Source organism: Heliangelus exortis, chromosome 5, assembly GCF_036169615.1.
Source record: "Heliangelus exortis chromosome 5, bHelExo1.hap1, whole genome shotgun sequence".
NCBI lineage: Eukaryota > Metazoa > Chordata > Aves > Apodiformes > Trochilidae > Heliangelus > Heliangelus exortis.
Window position 1 is genome coordinate 32,088,299 of NC_092426.1, and position 17,888 is coordinate 32,106,186.

Consider the following 17,888-nt stretch of genomic DNA (forward strand, 5'->3'; position numbering starts at 1 on the left):
GGCATAATTACAACCATGTGTCAATTAAACTTGTCCAGGTAGGATCAGTCAGTCTCTTTCTTGGTCCCCCTCTCATTCATTTTTTTTTTCCTGGCAGGGGTCTCATTATCACCATCTCACCTCTCTCAGTTTTTCACTTTGGGACACTCGAGGTTCTTCTTCTCTGACTCACACAGTTAAGAAGCCTACATCAGATGGCATATTCTCTCTCAAGTTAAAAGGGCAGACATTCATCTTGGCTTTAGTGTACACAGTTCTGCAGCTCTCTCTTTTTTTTTTTTTTTTTTTTTTTTCAACAAGAATTTTCCAAGGCATTTCCTGGGATAAGATGTAGAGCAGTAATACCTCCTCATACATCAGCCAGTCTGATTGTCTGATGTGTTTTACACAGTTCAGTTTAGAGTCCAATTCAGTCACCACTTGGGGTTGCCAAACTCACTCCAATTTTCCCTCCTCACATACGCAATCGCCTGACGAGATCCTTCTCCTTCACTGACACAGCTTTCCACAGGACCACATGCCAAGCACACAAGGGCCGAGGAATGCAAAGGAAGTAACCATTTTTGGAATTTGATCACTTCAAAGCCATTTCACACACTCAATTCACTTTTGGTCATACAGAGTATGACATGACGTAGAGAATCTGCCTTTTTAACCTTTAACAGCTTTCCTTTTACCTGAAACGCATTTTACGTATGAAATTCTCAGCTGAAGTAGCGTTAGTCATTTTGTTCATTAAACAAAGTTACTACAGGAGATTCCCGTCTGCATTCCTGCGTTAGTTTTATCTCCTTGAGCGAAGCCGTTCACTGAGGGTCATCCCCAGGCGCAGTGGCACTGAGAAGCTGGGTGGCACCAGGCACCAGGCTCCCCCATCCCTCCCCCCGCCATCGCTCTCCTCTCTTCCCCCCGCACCACCCGGCCCGCACCCCTTCCATGGGGAGCCAGAAAGAGCTCATGAGAGTTCACGTTACTGCCTTTTGCAGGCCCAAAGCCCCATGTGCTGTGCACCGTGACCAGTGGGCAGAAGACAGGCTTTTCCTTAAGCGAATTAAGTTAATTAAGTGAAGACTGTTCTCATTAAGTGACTCAAGGCAGCCGGAGGTAGCGGCGTTCAGCCGCACCTCTCCTCTCCGCCCCAGCCGGGCGGCGGGCACACACCTGCACCGCGCTGCGCCCCTCAAGCGCCCCTCCCGGCGGACACAGCCAGCCCGGGACACCCTCGGCGAGGGGCGAAGGCCACTGCGAGCGGCCGCCAGCCAAGGGTCCGGAGGGCAGCGCTGGGACGCCGGGGGGGCATCGGGGCAGGCGCGGAGCGGCGAGACAGGCGCGGTGCCAGACGCGGGTCACCGCCGGCTCTGGGGACGAGGGCCCCCGCCAGGCACACCGCGGCTCCCCGCAGCCGGACGGGAAGGCGGCAGAGAGAGAACCCTGCGGGCCCTGGGGGACAAGCGCCGGACGCTCGCGGGGCGCCCCCAAGCGGCGCGGCCGAGCGCGGCACCGCCCCACAGGAGCTGCGCGGGGGCCGCCGCTCCCCGGACCGGCGAGGTTCGGCGGCACCGGACCCGTCCCCGCCCCCCGGCCCCGGTGGAAAGTTGTCTCTGGCCGCGGAGCCACCCGGCTCCCGCCCCCCGCTTCCTGCCCCGCCGCCGCCGATTGGCCCGCCGCGCGCCCAGGAATGCGAGCCGCCCTTTAAAGCCGCGCGCGGCGCCCGGCGCCCGCAGAGCTCCCGGCAGCGCCGATCCCGCAGTCTGGGTCCCGGGATCTGCCGCTCCGCTGTGCCCGCCACGACGAAAGCGCTGTTCGTACTCCCCCGCCGGGACACTCGAGGGTTATCCGAGGATATTTAATAGCCGGAGGCGCTGGAGACCGGCGCCGCCCGCACGGATCTCTCTCCCCGCAGGTAAGTGCTTGGAGCGGTTCCCGCCGCGCTCGCTGCCCCATCCCCGGGCACCTGCCCTGTCCCTGCTGCCTCCCGCCGCGCAGCCTCCCCGCCTCCGGGAGCCTTGGGAGCCGCTGGTGCCGGTGCGCTGTGCGGGAGATCCCGGGTGCGACGGCAGCGCGGTGACCTTCTCCCTTTTGCCGGTTCCCAGGCCCGTTCGGAGAGAGACCTTTGCCATGGGGCTAACGACTCTGCTCTTCCTCCTCCTCCTTACGCTCGGCGTCTCGGAGGCCAAGCGCACTGCAGGTAAGAGCAGCTCTGTGCTGGGGGTACTCAGAGCTGACAGGGAAAGGGGAGAAAGAAAAAGAAATAATTTATTGTATAGTCTGTACAGGCAGCTGAAATTCACCTTGGCGGTGAAGAGCTCCAGTGAGCAAAAGCGTTTGAACCTGAGCGTCTGATAGTTAAGCAAAACAGGACATTTCTCTGGTGCAGAATCCATATAACAATCAAAGATCAAAATGCTGATTCTCTGGGACTTGAGCACGTACTTTCCCCAGCTCCGTGTTGGGCAGAGGAATGGGGAATGTGATGTGAGAAGTGGCTGAAGAAGGAACTGGGGCAGTAGGTTGCTGTCATGGTGCTATAGAGAAGCTGCTGCTGTCACCTGGCTGGACTAAGCAACTCGCTTTGCTGTATCCTAGAGTAGGAAGATTGCGTTTAGGGCTTCTGCTGGGTATTTCCCCTTTGGTGGAGCTTAATGAGGTGCCAGAACGGCTGCTACCTCTGTGTGTCAGTCAGCGGGTACCTGGCACTCCTGTGCCGACTGGCTCCTGTACAAGAATGCACACGTACCCCCAGGCAGCAGCTCCCGGCAGCGCTGCCGCAGCATCGGGGCTGCTGTCTCTGCTCTAACGTGAGGAGCTCACCACGAGCCACTACATTAAGCGGTCCTAGGAGACAGCTACTTGGCTTCCTCTTGTCCCTTGCTCATGGTGCTTGTTCTGACCTCTCTTGCAGAGTCCCGGAGTGATGATAACAGCGTCTTTGATCTCTTTGAACTCGTTGGTTACATTCGGAAGGGAGCTGGGCGCCGGGCACCCGGGGTGCACCTGGTGAAGGGACCAGAATCCTCCAGCCCTGCCTATCGCATTGAAGATGCAATTCGCATCCCTGCTGTCCCTGACTCCAAGTTCCAAGACTTATTAGATGCCATCCATGCTGAGAAGGGCTTCATCCTCCTGGCCACTCTCCGGCAAGCCAAGAAGAGTAGAGGCACACTGCTGTCTGTGGAACAGAAAGATGGCTCTGGACATGTCTTCAGTCTAGTATCAAATGGCAAGGCAGGCACCCTGGACCTGAGTCTTTCTGGGGATGGAAAGCAGCAGTTAGTGTCAGTAGAGGATGCCTTGCTAGCTACAGGACATTGGAAGAATATCACCCTGTTTGTGCAGGAAGACCGGGCTCAGCTCTACGTGGGGTGTGAGAAAATGGAGAATGCTGAACTGGACATCCCTATTCAGAACATCTTCACAAGGGACCTGGCCACCAGTGCCAGGCTCCGTATTGCAAAGGGGGGAGTCAATGACAACTTCCAGGTAAAACTTTCACTTAGATTTTTAACTACTATTTTCAGTCATCTGCCTTGAAGGTGCATGGGCTACTCAACCAGCCTATATAGCCATGAAGACATGGATAACAGGGAGAAGGTTTCACTGCTGACTGGTTTTTGTACATTTGATGTGGACCATGCCTATATCTATTAAACTTTAATAATGGAAATTGAAGGGTGAAGCATTAGATTTGCAGGGATATAACTTTCTGTAGCAATAAGAAGTCACTGAAGCTTCCAAACAGGTGGTGGTATTTTCATTGCTCAGCTTCTTAGGAGATTCAGAAGTTCACAGGGTGTTTTCTTCCTCCACGGAGAGTTGCCAGTGAGAGTGGTCATGTGTGAGAATGTTAGGAAGTGAGGTTTGTTATTGTTAAGGAGAATAAAGTTACATTTTTAGTATGCCATTTGTCATGACATTACTCTTAATGATCTTGTGACCTTAAGTGTCCACCAGCTCTCCCTGTGCAAGCTGTGCTATTTTCCCTCGAAGTTGCAGCAAGTAGCTGTAATTCTTCCTCTGTCCACAGGGACTGCTGCAGAATGTGCGGTTTGTGTTTGGAACAACTCTGGAAACTATCCTGAGGAACAAAGGCTGCTCCAGCTGTAAGTTTACAATCTTTTGAATCCAATGACCTATTAAAAATAAGCTTCTTCATTACGTTGGAAAGACAAGTTGAAACGGGACTCAGAAGTATGCTGACATGCAAGTCCATGTTGCATAAGGAATAAGATTATATTTCTGCAGGCACCGTAATGAACCCAGTGGCAGCTGTCTAGCAGCTGTTACCCTGGAATGATAAATGCACGTGGTACAAAATGCATTTGCATTGTGTGTGTTTGTCTTTTAGCCACAAGTGCCATCATTACTTTGGACAACCCCATCAATGGTTCCAGCCCAGCTATCCGCACTAATTACATCGGCCATAAAACGAAGGACATGCAAGCAGTCTGTGGGTTTTCCTGTGATGAACTGACAAATATGTTTGTGGAACTCCAAGGACTCCGGTCCATGGTTACAACACTTCAAGACAGAGTTCGCAAAGTGGTGAGTGTTGGTGAAATTCATGGTGATTTTCAGTAAGTGGCACTCGGTGAATGAATCATAACCTGCCACTTAAGGGCCTGCAGAAACAGTAACAACTTTAGTCTATGACTTTCGTGGATAAGGTTGTCTTCTGTATTAACTTCTAAATGCCTTCTCTCTGTTTGGCTCCCCTTTCCCTTCTCTTAAGACTGAAGAAAATGAACTGATTGCCAAAGTGGTCCAGATCACTCCTGGAGTGTGCATTCATAATGGAATCTTGCACAAAAATAAAGAAGAGTGGACTATTGACAGCTGCACTGAATGTACCTGCCAGGTAAGATTCCACATATCCATAAATGTATATAAATTCATGAGTTTAAATTTACAGGTATTTCTAAATTACATGCTTTGTTAGAGTAAATCCTACATAGAACTGGACATACTACAACAGCCAGAGAATTGTTCAGTTGATTGCATCCTACTCTAGATCCCTGGTATAAATGCAGTTTTCATACAGCACAACAGCAGTATTTTAGAAAATTGTACAAAGCATGACTGATACAGCTATTCACATGCTTTTAGCTCCTTAATTTGGAGAATGCCTGTGTTCTTTACAAGTCCATGAATTGCTAAGCATCAGAACCAACTGATCAAATTTATAGTACTATCAGCTTTGTTGCCTGGAATACTTTAGATTCAGCTTCTGTCTTCATTGAAGACTGGCTTAGTAGGAAAAGACATTCTAGTATTTCATAAATTTAACACGCTTAGGCTTTTTTCTTCCTTTATTTAACGAGTGCTTCTAGCTGTGTCCTATTAGCTGCTTACAGATTATATGGAACAGCAATCCCTTTGAGTTTAGCTGTTTAGATCCCAGGATCACCTGGCAAGATATTTTCATTTTGTGTTCCACTTCTGTGGAATCTGGTACACACAGATAGAGTGTCTTTAAACTCATTGCTTGCTTCTTTTTACTGTAAGAATACCCTAGCAAAAAGATCTTGGTGTTCCAGTCTACCAGACTGTGTTAACTAGCCTGCCTTTATTTAGAAACAAAATGCCAACTATTTGTGCATGTGCAATAATCTAAGACATCTCACTAAGTTCTGCATCCTCTTCTATATCCTCTTTGTCTTGTAGTCAGCTAATGATACTGTGCCTTCTGCATTTGCCTCTCTCCTACCAATAATTGCCTTAATGCAGTCGTTTTCTTGGGGAGATGAAAACAGTAGTCATGAGAGCATTCTTCTGACCAAGCTACTACCTTCAGGAGGCATTGTTTATATTCCACTTGCTTATAACAAATTTCACAATTCTTTACAGAACTCTGCAACCATATGCCGGAAAGTGTCCTGTCCTCTCATGCCCTGTTCCAATGCTACTGTGCCTGATGGGGAGTGCTGCCCCCGATGCTGGCGTAAGTACTTAAAAATACCTTCATGTTTCTATGACAGTTCATCTAGCTAGAAACCTGCTGCTCTAAAGTATACCACAACTGGATAGAACCTTGCAATCCTGGAGTAGGGTTAACCACTTAGGTGGTGTGTGTGAGCACTGAAACATTTTACTTCATGGGCTTTATCTTGTACAAGAAAAGATGCATGTGGCTTTCTTAAGGGACAGTTCTGTCCATTTTTGTGGAGAGAGGGGTGGGAGAAAAAAAAGACACATACCTGGAGTTTTGTTCAGAGCTGTAACAGAGCTGTATCCCTCTGCAGCTAGTGATTATGCAGATGATGGATGGTCTCCTTGGTCTGAATGGACCACATGTTCTGTGACCTGTGGCAATGGGATTCAGCAGAGAGGGCGATCCTGTGACAGCCTCAACAACCGCTGTGAAGGGTCTTCTGTACAGACTCGGACTTGCCACCTTCAGGAGTGTGACAAGAGATGTAAGTATATTTTCTCTGCTCATGTTGGTAGTAAAACACAGGCTGCTTTTCCTGGTTTGACACTAACAGCAAGGAATACCATGTAACCCTGTCACTGGGACAGATGTATTGGCTTCTAGCTTTAGGAACTTAAATTTATCAGGTAAAGGGGAGCAAAGAGTTCATGCAGTAAATAGGCATGTTTGGGCACTGCTCCCAGGACAAAATTTGAGGCCTGTTCAGGTATGCAATTTCTCTAGTGACAGAAGAGCTTGATCTGTGATGGTGCTGAGGCTGTCCAGTAGATAGAGTCTTTGATACAGTTTTGGTGCTGGCTATGTTCTATGTGCTGTGCAGCTGAAGCACATTACTCAGATTCTTTTAATAATGGACATTTCTTTCTTACAGTTAAACAGGATGGTGGCTGGAGTCACTGGTCACCATGGTCATCATGTTCTGTCACTTGTGGCACTGGCATCATCACTAGAATTCGCCTCTGCAACTCTCCAGTACCACAGCTGAATGGCAAACCTTGTGAGGGCGAGGCAAGAGAAAACAAATCCTGCCAGAAAGATCCTTGCCCAAGTAAGTGCATCAAGGTAGTAACTACTGTTTGGCAGCCTAAGCAGTGAATTTCCTGATTAGTTGCTATGTAATCTATTTCTAGTCATCTTTTCTCTTTACACTTAAGAAGTAGGCTAAGTAAAACCTCAAAGGTTAGGTTCAGATGAAACTAGGCTCTTTTTATGGCTCTTCTGTGTTCATTAATTCACTCACTTATGACTGAACAATGTTGGTTATACTCTTGCTACAAAGTAACAGTCTTTAGGTTGAAACTAGTTGTACCACTGAATTTAAAGCTATACATGTCTTCTAACTTCTCTCCATTTAGTTAATGGCAACTGGGGACCTTGGTCTCCATGGGATGCTTGCACAGTGACATGTGGAGGAGGACTTCAAAAACGTAGCCGTCTCTGCAATAATCCTGAGCCTCAGTATGGTGGGAAGACTTGTGTAGGTGAAGCTAGAGGGACTCAGGTCTGCAACAAACAGGACTGTCCAATTGGTGAGTATCCATTTTCCTAGAAATAGCTGAAGGCTGTGGACAATCTTGAAAACACTGCTTAAAAAACTTGACAATTCTGTAAAACACAAGTGCTAGAACTTTAAATCTGCATAGGGGCCAACTACAGTACTATAGCAGCATGGCTAAGTGTCCCTTGTTTAACACATTCTCGTTTCTTTCTCAGATGGATGTCTGTCCAATCCCTGCTTTGCAGGGGCTTCATGTACAAGCTCCCCTGATGGTTCCTGGAAGTGTGGTGCCTGTCCTCCTGGCTACCATGGTGATGGTATCCACTGCCAAGATATCGATGAGGTAAGAAGACTAGAGTTTGGTCCTTTAAAGAAAGTGAAAGAAAATGGGAAGGGAGAATAAAATTCCAGCCTTTTATAATGCTAACTGTTGTTCTTCTCTACCTTAAATTCCTGTATTTCAGTGCAAAGAGGTTCCTGATGCCTGCTTTGTCTTCAATGGAGTACACAGGTGTGAGAACACTGAACCTGGGTACAACTGCCTGCCTTGTCCTCCACGTTACTCTGGATCACAGCCATTTGGTCGCAGCGTTGAGGATGCCACGGCAAACAAGCAGGTATTTTCAACTTGTTGTGGGTTGTGAAACCTCAGTTTCCAAAGAGCAGAAAGCACTTGTGCATTTCAGGGGAGAAAGACTTGGTATGTTTCATAAAACACCATCCTCTGTCATTCAGAACAGGAGTATCTAGCAGTTTCTAATGGAGTTCAAAATGAGTTTTAAAAATCACTGGCTTCAGATATTATACATAATTCTAGGAGAGTAACTTAATCAGTATTCACTTATGATCCAACAACACATGCCTAAGATATTTTAGTATTTGGTTCCATTTTAAAATAAAGTTTCAACATGAAAAAATAATTAGTGGTAAGACCATTCCTGGAGTTGGAGAGCAGAAAAAAATAACGTGCGAGGCTTTTTTTTTCTGATTGAAGACTCTCTGACCAAAACAAGCATGTATTCTGAATGTCTTATTTGAATCTCTGGGCAAAATCAGGGATAAAAAGACATCCACAGTGAATATAATTTCTGTGTGGTTTTCTAGGTCTGCAAGCCACGTAATCCATGCACAGATGGAACACATGATTGCAACAAGAATGCCAAGTGCAATTACCTTGGCCACTTCAGTGACCCCATGTATCGCTGTGAATGTAAACCAGGCTATGCTGGCAATGGCATCATCTGTGGAGAAGACACTGACTTGGATGGATGGCCAAATGAGAACCTTGTTTGTGTTGCCAATGCCACTTACCATTGTAAAAAAGTAAGTTTATCCTGTTTTCTTATCTACTGTTATAACAACCTGTGTCTGAGAAATAAACAAAGTATGTTTGGTTTGAGGTGGAAAGCAGGTCTCTAGTTATAGTTAAGTCATCCTCTGCAAAGAGAACTGGAAGAACATCCCTCTGTGTAGGCATAAAATTGTCAAGGTATTGCTAATAGGATCTTGCTGTACTTTAGATATTCCTGCACTATGGGAAAAAATGGAGCTTGAAAAAAGCACATTTGCTATAAATGTGCTAGGAAGAATCTAGTTTAGGCTATTCCTGATCAGATTTGCTCTGGCAGGTATCTGCCTACAGGGAAGCAAAAGAGGCTCTGAGTCTTAAAAGTAGCCAAATCTTTGTTTTAAAAACTATTGGACCTATGGCTTCCTAAAACTCATCTTCACATTAAAGACTAGCTAAAATTGAGAGAACTACAGTAAGGGAATGCCTACCTAACTGAGGTAGTATGGTTTTTCCCTATGGGCTTAGATCTTACCTGCTGAACACCCTATGGTAGTCATTCCAGAAGTAAACAGATCTGTGTGCTCTGTCATTTCTAGGATAACTGCCCTAATCTGCCCAACTCTGGTCAGGAAGACTATGATAAGGATGGGATTGGTGATGCCTGTGACAGTGATGATGACGATGATGGTATTCCTGATGACAGGGTAAGTCAACACAAAGGAACAGCCTTTGGGCCTGGGGTCTACCTTCTATTCTTAAGATTAAGGGACAACTATAGGAAATTGCTGGTATTGACACTCGTCCTAGGAACCTCTAGATATGCATAACTATGCAGACAAACTTTCTGCAGTTGGTTGAGCTTCACTAAATCTTCGTTTTTATTCAGCCATTCCTACATTCATGCAGGCAATAGGATGTTTTAAGGTAGAAGCATTCCAGGTTTAACTGTTTCCATGCCTGTTCTCCTTTGTACAAGCATATACAGAATCTGATTAAAGCTTTAATTTGAGGGGTTTATATAATCTGACTTTTCTTGCGTTTGCAGGACAACTGTCCATTCATCTACAATCCACAGCAATATGACTATGACAGGGATGATGTTGGTGACCGCTGTGATAACTGTCCCTATAATCACAACCCTGACCAAACTGACACTGACAACAATGGAGAAGGAGATGCATGTGCAGTGGATATTGATGGAGATGGTACGTGGCCTCTAATCACTCCCTGGGGTGGCTTTCTAAGCACAGATTTGGTACATTTCATAAACGTGTACCACTGATTTCCTACCAGAATTTCATCCCTGAACAGACAGAAGTTCTTCTCTGGTGGTTTCAGGACATAAAGACTATTGAAGCAATATTTACAGCTAATGGAAATTCACTTTGAATTATACACAAATTCTAGCTCTGCTCTCAAAAGCAGTAGAAACAGAAGCATGTGGCAGAGCTAGTGATGAGTCAAGTTGCAAAGCTTTCAAAGGCTGCTTTCAGAAATTTATTAAGTGTGCAGTGGCTTTTTTGCAGCTCCTTTGCTGCATTGAGGTGTTTGACTTTGATTCATGAACTCTCCTTAATTTTACAGGGGTCCTTAATGAAAGGGACAACTGCCAATATGTCTACAATGTAGACCAGAGGGATACAGATTTGGATGGTGTTGGAGATCAGTGTGATAACTGTCCATTGGAGCACAATCCTGACCAGGTAAGGGATTTATGTTATGTAAATAGAAGACTGATGTTAGAAATATATAGTATATTGTGTATTGTAGAAAATATCTGAGCAGGTTACAGCTTTAATTTTACTTGTCACAAATCATTCTTACCCATTTGCCAAATGGCACTTGTATCAAATAGCATGCCCTCACAGCTGCTAGGTATTTTCTAAAAAGTAACTCCAGAAGATAGAGTATGCATGTACTCCTTCTCCTCCACATTTCTTAGGTTTGTCAGTTGTGGTGATTCACTTAGTAAGGAAATGAAATCTAGGTAGGCAGGAACTACCTTCTTTGTAGCCTGTAGTGCTGTGTTTGCACAAAACTGCTCTTTAGTCTTTGTCCTTAATTCAGAAACAGCTGCATTTAAAAAGATACCTTTTCTACTTGTATGTTGAAGACAGCACAGGCTGCTTTTCTCTAAGGAAAAGGTGTATTCTGACACTTAAAATCCCTCTTCATAAAATCCAGAGGGAATCCAGCCTCTCCCACGACTTCCTGGTTCAAAAATGTTTCAAGGCAGAAGCAGATAAAGCCCATGCCATCCTGTCAGGTACAAGGCCACAAGTTTAATAGCTTCAGGGACATAACTGGAATGTTTGAGGGGTTAGAATCAGTGGAGTCTATTGTAGTAGGGTCATGTAGCCCATAAGCAGTGTTACTTGAAGGATTTAAACAGATAATATAAAATTTTAGTCTGTCACTTGCTTTACTGCTTCCCCCTTAGGGTAGGAAGTGCATGAAGATGTTTTATGCTTTCTTCTCCATGTTTACAGGCAATGTTACTCTGAACATTTTGAAATCTTAATACAAGTCTGAAGGATTTTCAAACACTTTTTTAACCAAATTCTAGAAGCAGGGATATTAAATGCCAAATAGCAGAATAAGCAGCTCTTCACACTGTGTGGTGTGCTTGTAACAACAAGGTAATCATAACAACAGGGTCATCCACCAGTGCTGGTTGACAAGACTACTTAGACTAAACTTTGAGGCAGTCTCAGGGATGACTGAATTGTTTTCCTTATTTCAGAACCTGACTAAGCAAATGACTGGTTAAAATATGTGATCTGTAAGCACAGCAGTTAATGCAGTCTTAAGGGAGTTTTGGGACCCACTAAGGGTCTTGACTGATGAGTCAGGGAGAATGGAGAGCATCATAAGCTTTTAGGTTAAGGAAAATTATGATGTGGTGTGGAAGCTGTAAAACCAAGATCTGTCAGACTGTGTTTTAATGTTATAATCTTTACTGGCTATGTACAGATAAGTGTTACCTTTCTCTGGACCTTGGAACCAGGGAGCTGCCAGAGAAGGTGGGAGATAATGTACCCCACGTCCAGTATGGTAGACTGGTTATAGTCACTGGGCAGAATGGAGAAGAGGAGCTAAAGACCACACTGCTTTCTGGTGCTGTGGATTTTGATTAAAATCAAGGCAAAATTAAAGCAGCCAAAAAGTTACATTAATTCAAATACCTCATTGCATTCATCTCAGCTCTTGCTAAAGCGAGCAAGAATCCCAATTAATTCTAGATAGTAAGACTCCTATTTAAGTCTTTTCTTAAGTGTCTTTTAAAAATGTTCTTTTTTTTTCTCCTTTTCCCTTTCTTAGGAAGACACTGATTCTGACCGTATAGGTGATCAGTGTGACAACAACCAGGACATAGATGAAGATGGCCATCAAAATAATCTTGATAACTGCCCCTATGTGCCCAATGCCAATCAAGCTGATCATGACAAGGATGGAAAAGGTGACGCCTGTGACCATGATGATGACAATGATGGCATCCCTGATGACAAAGATAACTGCAGATTGGTTGCCAACCCAGATCAAGCTGATTCTGATGGTAAGATTGCCAGTATCATAGTAACATGTTAAGAGTATCTTCAAATAGTTTGCTTTTTTTTTACCCACATACTGTTTGGGGTTGAACAAAACTTTCAAGTAACAGAAAGACAATGTTGTTTATAGTGATCCTCAGGAGCAAGAAGCAATATAAAAATGGCCACATATCTAACTTAGGAATAAGTCACCAGTAAGTAAAAGGGCATTTATACATGCTGTATAAAGGGCTGGAGTAAAAGGGCATTTATACAGTAGCTGTTGGCTCCTGTAGTGTGTCTGGCAGCAGTACCTGGGCAGTCAGATCTGCAATGAAGATTTCACTTCCATGTTGTGAGACTTGGAAGCAAGCAGCAATGGTGATATAATGGTGAAATTACTTGTGCCCTGCAGGTGATGGACGTGGAGATGCTTGCAAAGATGACTTTGACCAAGACAGTGTGCCAGACATTGATGATATCTGCCCTGAAAATGTGGAAATTAGTGAAACTGATTTCCGAAAATTTCAAATGATTCCCCTGGATCCCAAAGGAACATCCCAAAATGATCCAAACTGGGTTGTTCGTCACCAGGGTAAAGAACTGGTTCAGACAGTCAACTGTGACCCTGGCCTTGCAGTCGGTAAGAGGAAAATCTTAACTCTAACAGACATTACAAGGTTGATTGATTGGTGGGAGGGAGGGGGGGAAGGAGAGAACGTGAGAAACTATTAAGGAGTTGTTTAAGAATCACAGAATAGCAGCATGAGTAACTTTTTCCTGTAATACTACCCCCTTAGGTTTTGATGAATTCAATGCTGTGGACTTCAGTGGCACCTTCTTCATCAATACAGAAAGGGATGATGATTATGCTGGCTTTGTATTTGGTTACCAATCTAGCAGTCGTTTCTATGTTGTCATGTGGAAGCAAATTACCCAGTCTTATTGGGACTCCACACCAACCAAAGCTCAAGGCTACTCAGGTCTCTCCATCAAAGTTGTGAATTCTACCACTGGTCCAGGAGAACACCTTCGTAATGCTCTGTGGCACACAGGAAACACTCCTGGCCAGGTAAGAGTGGCACTTCGATAACCTCCTCTTCCACACTGCAAGGAAAGCTGCTCTTCCAAAAAGTTAGATGTTTACAAGCACATGCTGATCAGAATGACATAGTCTTCTTGGCATAATAATTTGCAGCCATGCAAATTATTGTATAAAACTAACAGGATTGCTTGCTGCAGACAGGCTTTCCAGCAGCAATGAATCAATTGTTTCTGGAATTGATTCCTATTTGCTAGAGTAGTTTCCTATTTACATATTGAAAAGTAAATCTAAAGCAGCTGGTTTCAAAAGATGCCATTATACAGCCTAATGACTTACTTTAAGCCTTTACTAGCCAGAATGATAGTCATTAAGGCACACACCTTGATCAAAATAATGGCTATGTTATCTCAGGCTTTGGTTAATAAAAAAAAGCCATTTTTTGTAGGTGAGAACTTTGTGGCATGACCCTCGTCATATAGGCTGGAAAGACTTCACTGCATACAGATGGCGTCTTAGCCACAGACCCAAGACTGGTTACATCAGGTAAGCACCATCCTGTATCTTAAGTAATTATCACAAGTGGATGCCTGAAAAGCTTCTGTTGGGCTCATCTTTACAAAGACAACTAACCTATTATCTCTTTGTAGAGTTGTAATGTATGAAGGGAAGAAAATCATGGCAGACTCAGGACCAATCTATGATAAAACATATGCTGGTGGTCGGCTAGGATTATTTGTCTTCTCTCAAGAAATGGTGTTCTTCTCAGATCTTAAATATGAATGCAGAGGTAAGAAATACACTGTATTTCTTATAATACCATATAAAGGAATTGGTTCAAGAATGCTGTGCCTAGAAAAAAACAGACTAGAACAAGAAACGAGCTAAGAGGAAAATTTCACCCATGATCTTTCGTGGCTTACCTCAGCTCTTCAGAGTTAAAAGTTAAACATGTAAAATCAAAATATATTTCTATGTTGTTATATCTAAGTACCAGAAATCCACGTTAAGATATTAAATATCTTCTTTAAAATGCACACTACAAGAAATCAACACAGCTGACAGTACAAGGTTAAAATGCAAGCAATCGTCTGACATGGAAAAACTTTTTTTGCTTAAAAGCAAGCAAAGTAGTAGGTTGTCCATACACTGCACTCCTGCAGTTCAGTAGATATGTGCATTTGACTAGTTCCAGGTGTCCTAGTCTTCTTAAATTATAATTGCTTCGTTGTTTCATCATGTAATGGCTACACAGACTAGATTCTGAAGACTAACTCAAAGTCCTAAGCACTTTCAGTTGTCTTTACCAACGTTATTTACAAAGGTCTCTAAGGATTAAAGTCTTAGACATAATCGTGGATAATATGCAGAAATATTTTAAATAACTTCCTTTTTCCTTTTTTGCAGATCCATAATCACAAGGTTATTGGATCGAGAGACTATTTAAAAATGCTGGTATTGCACCTTCTGAAACATTTAGCCTTACAAATCCTGGGACCATTGTATTATTCCTTCCTTTTTCTTTCTGCGTAAATGTGGACTCGAAACACATGACCTGCCTCAAGAGAATGCTTCTGAGAGAATGAAAGTGAGAACATGCTTGGTATCTGACCTCTGCTGAGTGGAAGGAAACAAATGCGTCTGGCAAATGAGAATTGTCTTCACTGAACAAAGCATACTTCTTTCAGTAGGAAAGACATTTGTTTGCTGTTTATCACAGTGCAGTGTCACTGCCTCTCAAACTGGAGGTCCCATGGAGTAGCATTTTGTAAAAAGACCATCTTTGGATGTGCTGTGGACTACTTAAACTGAAGACCTTTCATTGTGTGGGGAAAAGGGTTTTTGGGTGGGAGGGTGAACTCTAGGTCTTCTCTTCTTTAGGGGGGAGAGGAGTTTTTTTTTAATGAGGGCTGCACTACCTTGGTTTACATCTGTTTAACTTGGAGAAACTATTGTTTTATGTCATATTTTTCAGATGAAAACACAGCCTTTTACTCTATTTTTGGGGAGCTAGATCAGCTGCTCTATTACACAGGGTAAAACAGGTATCCTAAAACAGATTTCTATCATGGGAGGGAGAAAGAGGATTAAAACTGGCACACTGGATCACACCAGCGTTGTGTGGGAGAAGCGGGATTTACAATTGGATTCTGTTTTGTTTTTTTTTTTTTTCCTGATTAGATGCAGATCTTTCTTACCTTTAAATGTTTTCTTTCAAATATGGTGCCAGAAAGCACCACCATCTCAGCTAGCACTGTGCTGCCTTTCAGGAAACCAGCATGTGCTTCACTTTTTATGGTTAAAAAGGCACAAAAAACCAATAGTAATGAAAACATTCCTTTTCTATATTGTCATAGAGGTTTTTAACCCCTTGCTTCTTTGGAAGGGAGGGAAAGAGGCCTGTAGATAAAATACTGAAATTGTAAAATATTTATTTTTACATATCCTTGATGTTATGACTGAAGAATTATTGATTAAAAAAAGAAACAAACAAATGCGTCAAGACTATCCACCTAATCGTTGTTACAAGTCTCCATGACTGTAAGATTGTAAATACAGATTATTTATTAACTCTGTTCTATATTGAAACTAGAGGGGTTTTAGTTGAGAAAAAAAATTGTCTGGAGCTGATAGTGGTGATGTTTGTCACAAAGAGCAATTTTCCCATAAAGGCTTTGAGGTGCAGGGAGAAGTGAAGGTCTGAGGAATGGGATGTTTGTTTTTCTCAGTTTGAGCTCAGTGTTGGCTTCTCCTTTCTTTGTGCAAGGTAGCCTGGCAGCCAATGGTTCTGCAGTGCTAAAATTCACCTCTCTCTAGATGGTTTAGAGCAGTTCCTGTCTCCCATCCACAGTGGGAGATGGGGGAATGCCATTTACCACAATTTATTTACCACCAGTCTTTTAGTGCTGGGGCATGTGAGCAGTGCTTGGCCACTGGGTCAGTGGGCCTGACCCAAAACCAGAATATGGGCCCAGAGGCAACTGCAGAGAGGCCCAATGACCCCCATCAGTATCCATTCCAATGGGCTGTTTGTGCTGCTGCACACTGACTGTAGCTTGCAACCTGCAGCTACAACAGGAATTCTTCCTAGACTAGAGAATTTCAGGAGCTCCTTGCAAAAGAGGGAGAGGGCTTGATGTACATTGACAGAAGACTGTTTTCCCCAATAGAAGGGGCAGCATCCTTGTATTTCCTTGTCTTAAAAAAATAATAATGAAATTAACACAGTGAAAGTTTTACGTACAAATATTACCTCATTGTTGTGTGACTGAGAAAAACCTTTGGATTAAGCAGAGTTCAAATGTCTAACAAACTTTAAAGCTACTGTAGTACTAAAGTTAATGCTGTACATAATCAAAATTTCTTTGCAGAACATGTATTCCCAGTAAGGAAATGGCATTGGAAAAAAAAAATTCAAATACAATTTCTAATGTTGTGTTATATTTTTTCCTGTCATCTTGTATACCAGTGCTTGTATTTTTATAAATTATTTTTCTCATTGCCATTGTAATAGTTAATCGTGTAATTGTGTAGATATGCTATTTAAATAATTTATCATGAAATGCTACCTGTAGAGTTAGTATTTCTATTTTTATAAAATGTTTGCACACTGAACTGAGGACTTTTTTTTTTTTTGCTTCCCTTCTCCTGATGTTTTTGCTAGCATAATTTTCTAAGAACATGCTTTTTTGTAAACATTTTTAACCATTTTCCACTTTAAAGTTGTGTAAGTTGTACAATAAAGCTTCTTACATACAAAGAACAATAAACCAACCAGGACATTTATATTTACACCTTTGTGCTATGTTTTTATTCTTGCTTTTTAATGCTTTTTTGGATCACTGATATGCTAACAGCTTGCTCTGTGGTTCATGTCAAATTGAGCTCCAAAGCAAGATTTCTCTACAGTCTTTTAATTAAAACTATGGCAAGAGGAGATGCATCTGTGCTTTTACCCCAGGTGTAACAGCTTGTCCACCTGAAGGCACTTCTGCAGGTAGGTATCATGGCAGTTGCTAAATTTGATGCTGAAGGTTTCACTGAAGACTTCTGTTTAGACTTGTGCCCCTGATGGGCAAAACCCTTTTTGGGGGATTTCAATAAGCCCTGGCCAGGTCTGCCCTCTATTTCTTTCACAGGAAAAGGCAGCTGGATCACTCTCTGCAGGGGCAGATGAGTGTCTGTTCATCTCCTACAGACCAGGACAGCTCATGCAACCAAAAAGCTGATGCTGTGACACTGTATCAAGTGATGGAACAAGCTGCTGAAAATGAGAGCATTCAGGACCAGCTAGTTGTTCAATCTTTACTTGTAGCAGCAGTTCGTCTCATGAGCCCGTTAGCAAAGCCAGGTGCTAGATGAACACATGAGAAGAGTTTTATAGGTTCTGCAGGTATGCAAGATTGTTGCAAGACAAACCTCTCTTAGGGTAAGATGCTCCAAGGTCCAACCAGGTGTAACACCAGAACAGTGCTCTGAGTCTATTGCCCTCAGGGCTGACCAGCCTGGACCAGTGCTATTGCTCCAAAAGCAGCCAACCTCCTCCCTGGCTTCCTCAGGAGTGAGCTGGGCCTGGGCTTCAAGCCTCACCTTTTACT

General features: G+C 43.5%; 1 protein-coding gene across 1 annotated transcript; it reads left to right on the top strand.

The window, feature by feature from the left end:
* The first annotated feature begins 1,722 nt into the window (after window positions 1–1,722).
* THBS1 (thrombospondin 1) lies at window positions 1,723–17,082 on the top strand. Its single transcript, XM_071744351.1, has 22 exons — window positions 1,723–1,903; window positions 2,094–2,188; window positions 2,903–3,480; window positions 4,025–4,100; window positions 4,346–4,542; window positions 4,730–4,855; window positions 5,845–5,938; window positions 6,240–6,413; window positions 6,801–6,977; window positions 7,285–7,458; window positions 7,643–7,770; window positions 7,892–8,044; window positions 8,532–8,750; window positions 9,315–9,422; window positions 9,764–9,923; window positions 10,303–10,421; window positions 12,040–12,274; window positions 12,664–12,891; window positions 13,049–13,320; window positions 13,739–13,836; window positions 13,941–14,080; window positions 14,698–17,082. Exons 2-22 carry the CDS (start codon window positions 2,119–2,121, stop codon window positions 14,703–14,705), a joined length of 3,534 nt encoding a protein of 1,177 aa, XP_071600452.1. The 5' UTR covers window positions 1,723–1,903; window positions 2,094–2,118; the 3' UTR covers window positions 14,706–17,082.
* The last annotated feature ends 806 nt before the right edge of the window (window positions 17,083–17,888 follow it).

Excerpts from the sequence above, each read along its gene's own strand:
- THBS1 (XM_071744351.1), top strand. The coding sequence starts at position 2,119 with ATGGGGCTAACGACTCTGCTCTTCCTCCTCCTCCTTACGCTCGGCGTC. Across the intron at positions 9,924-10,302 it reads AGTGGATATTGATGGAGATG|GGGTCCTTAATGAAAGGGAC; the intron begins GTACGTGGCCTC and ends TTAATTTTACAG. Across the intron at positions 13,837-13,940 it reads CCCAAGACTGGTTACATCAG|AGTTGTAATGTATGAAGGGA; the intron begins GTAAGCACCATC and ends ATCTCTTTGTAG.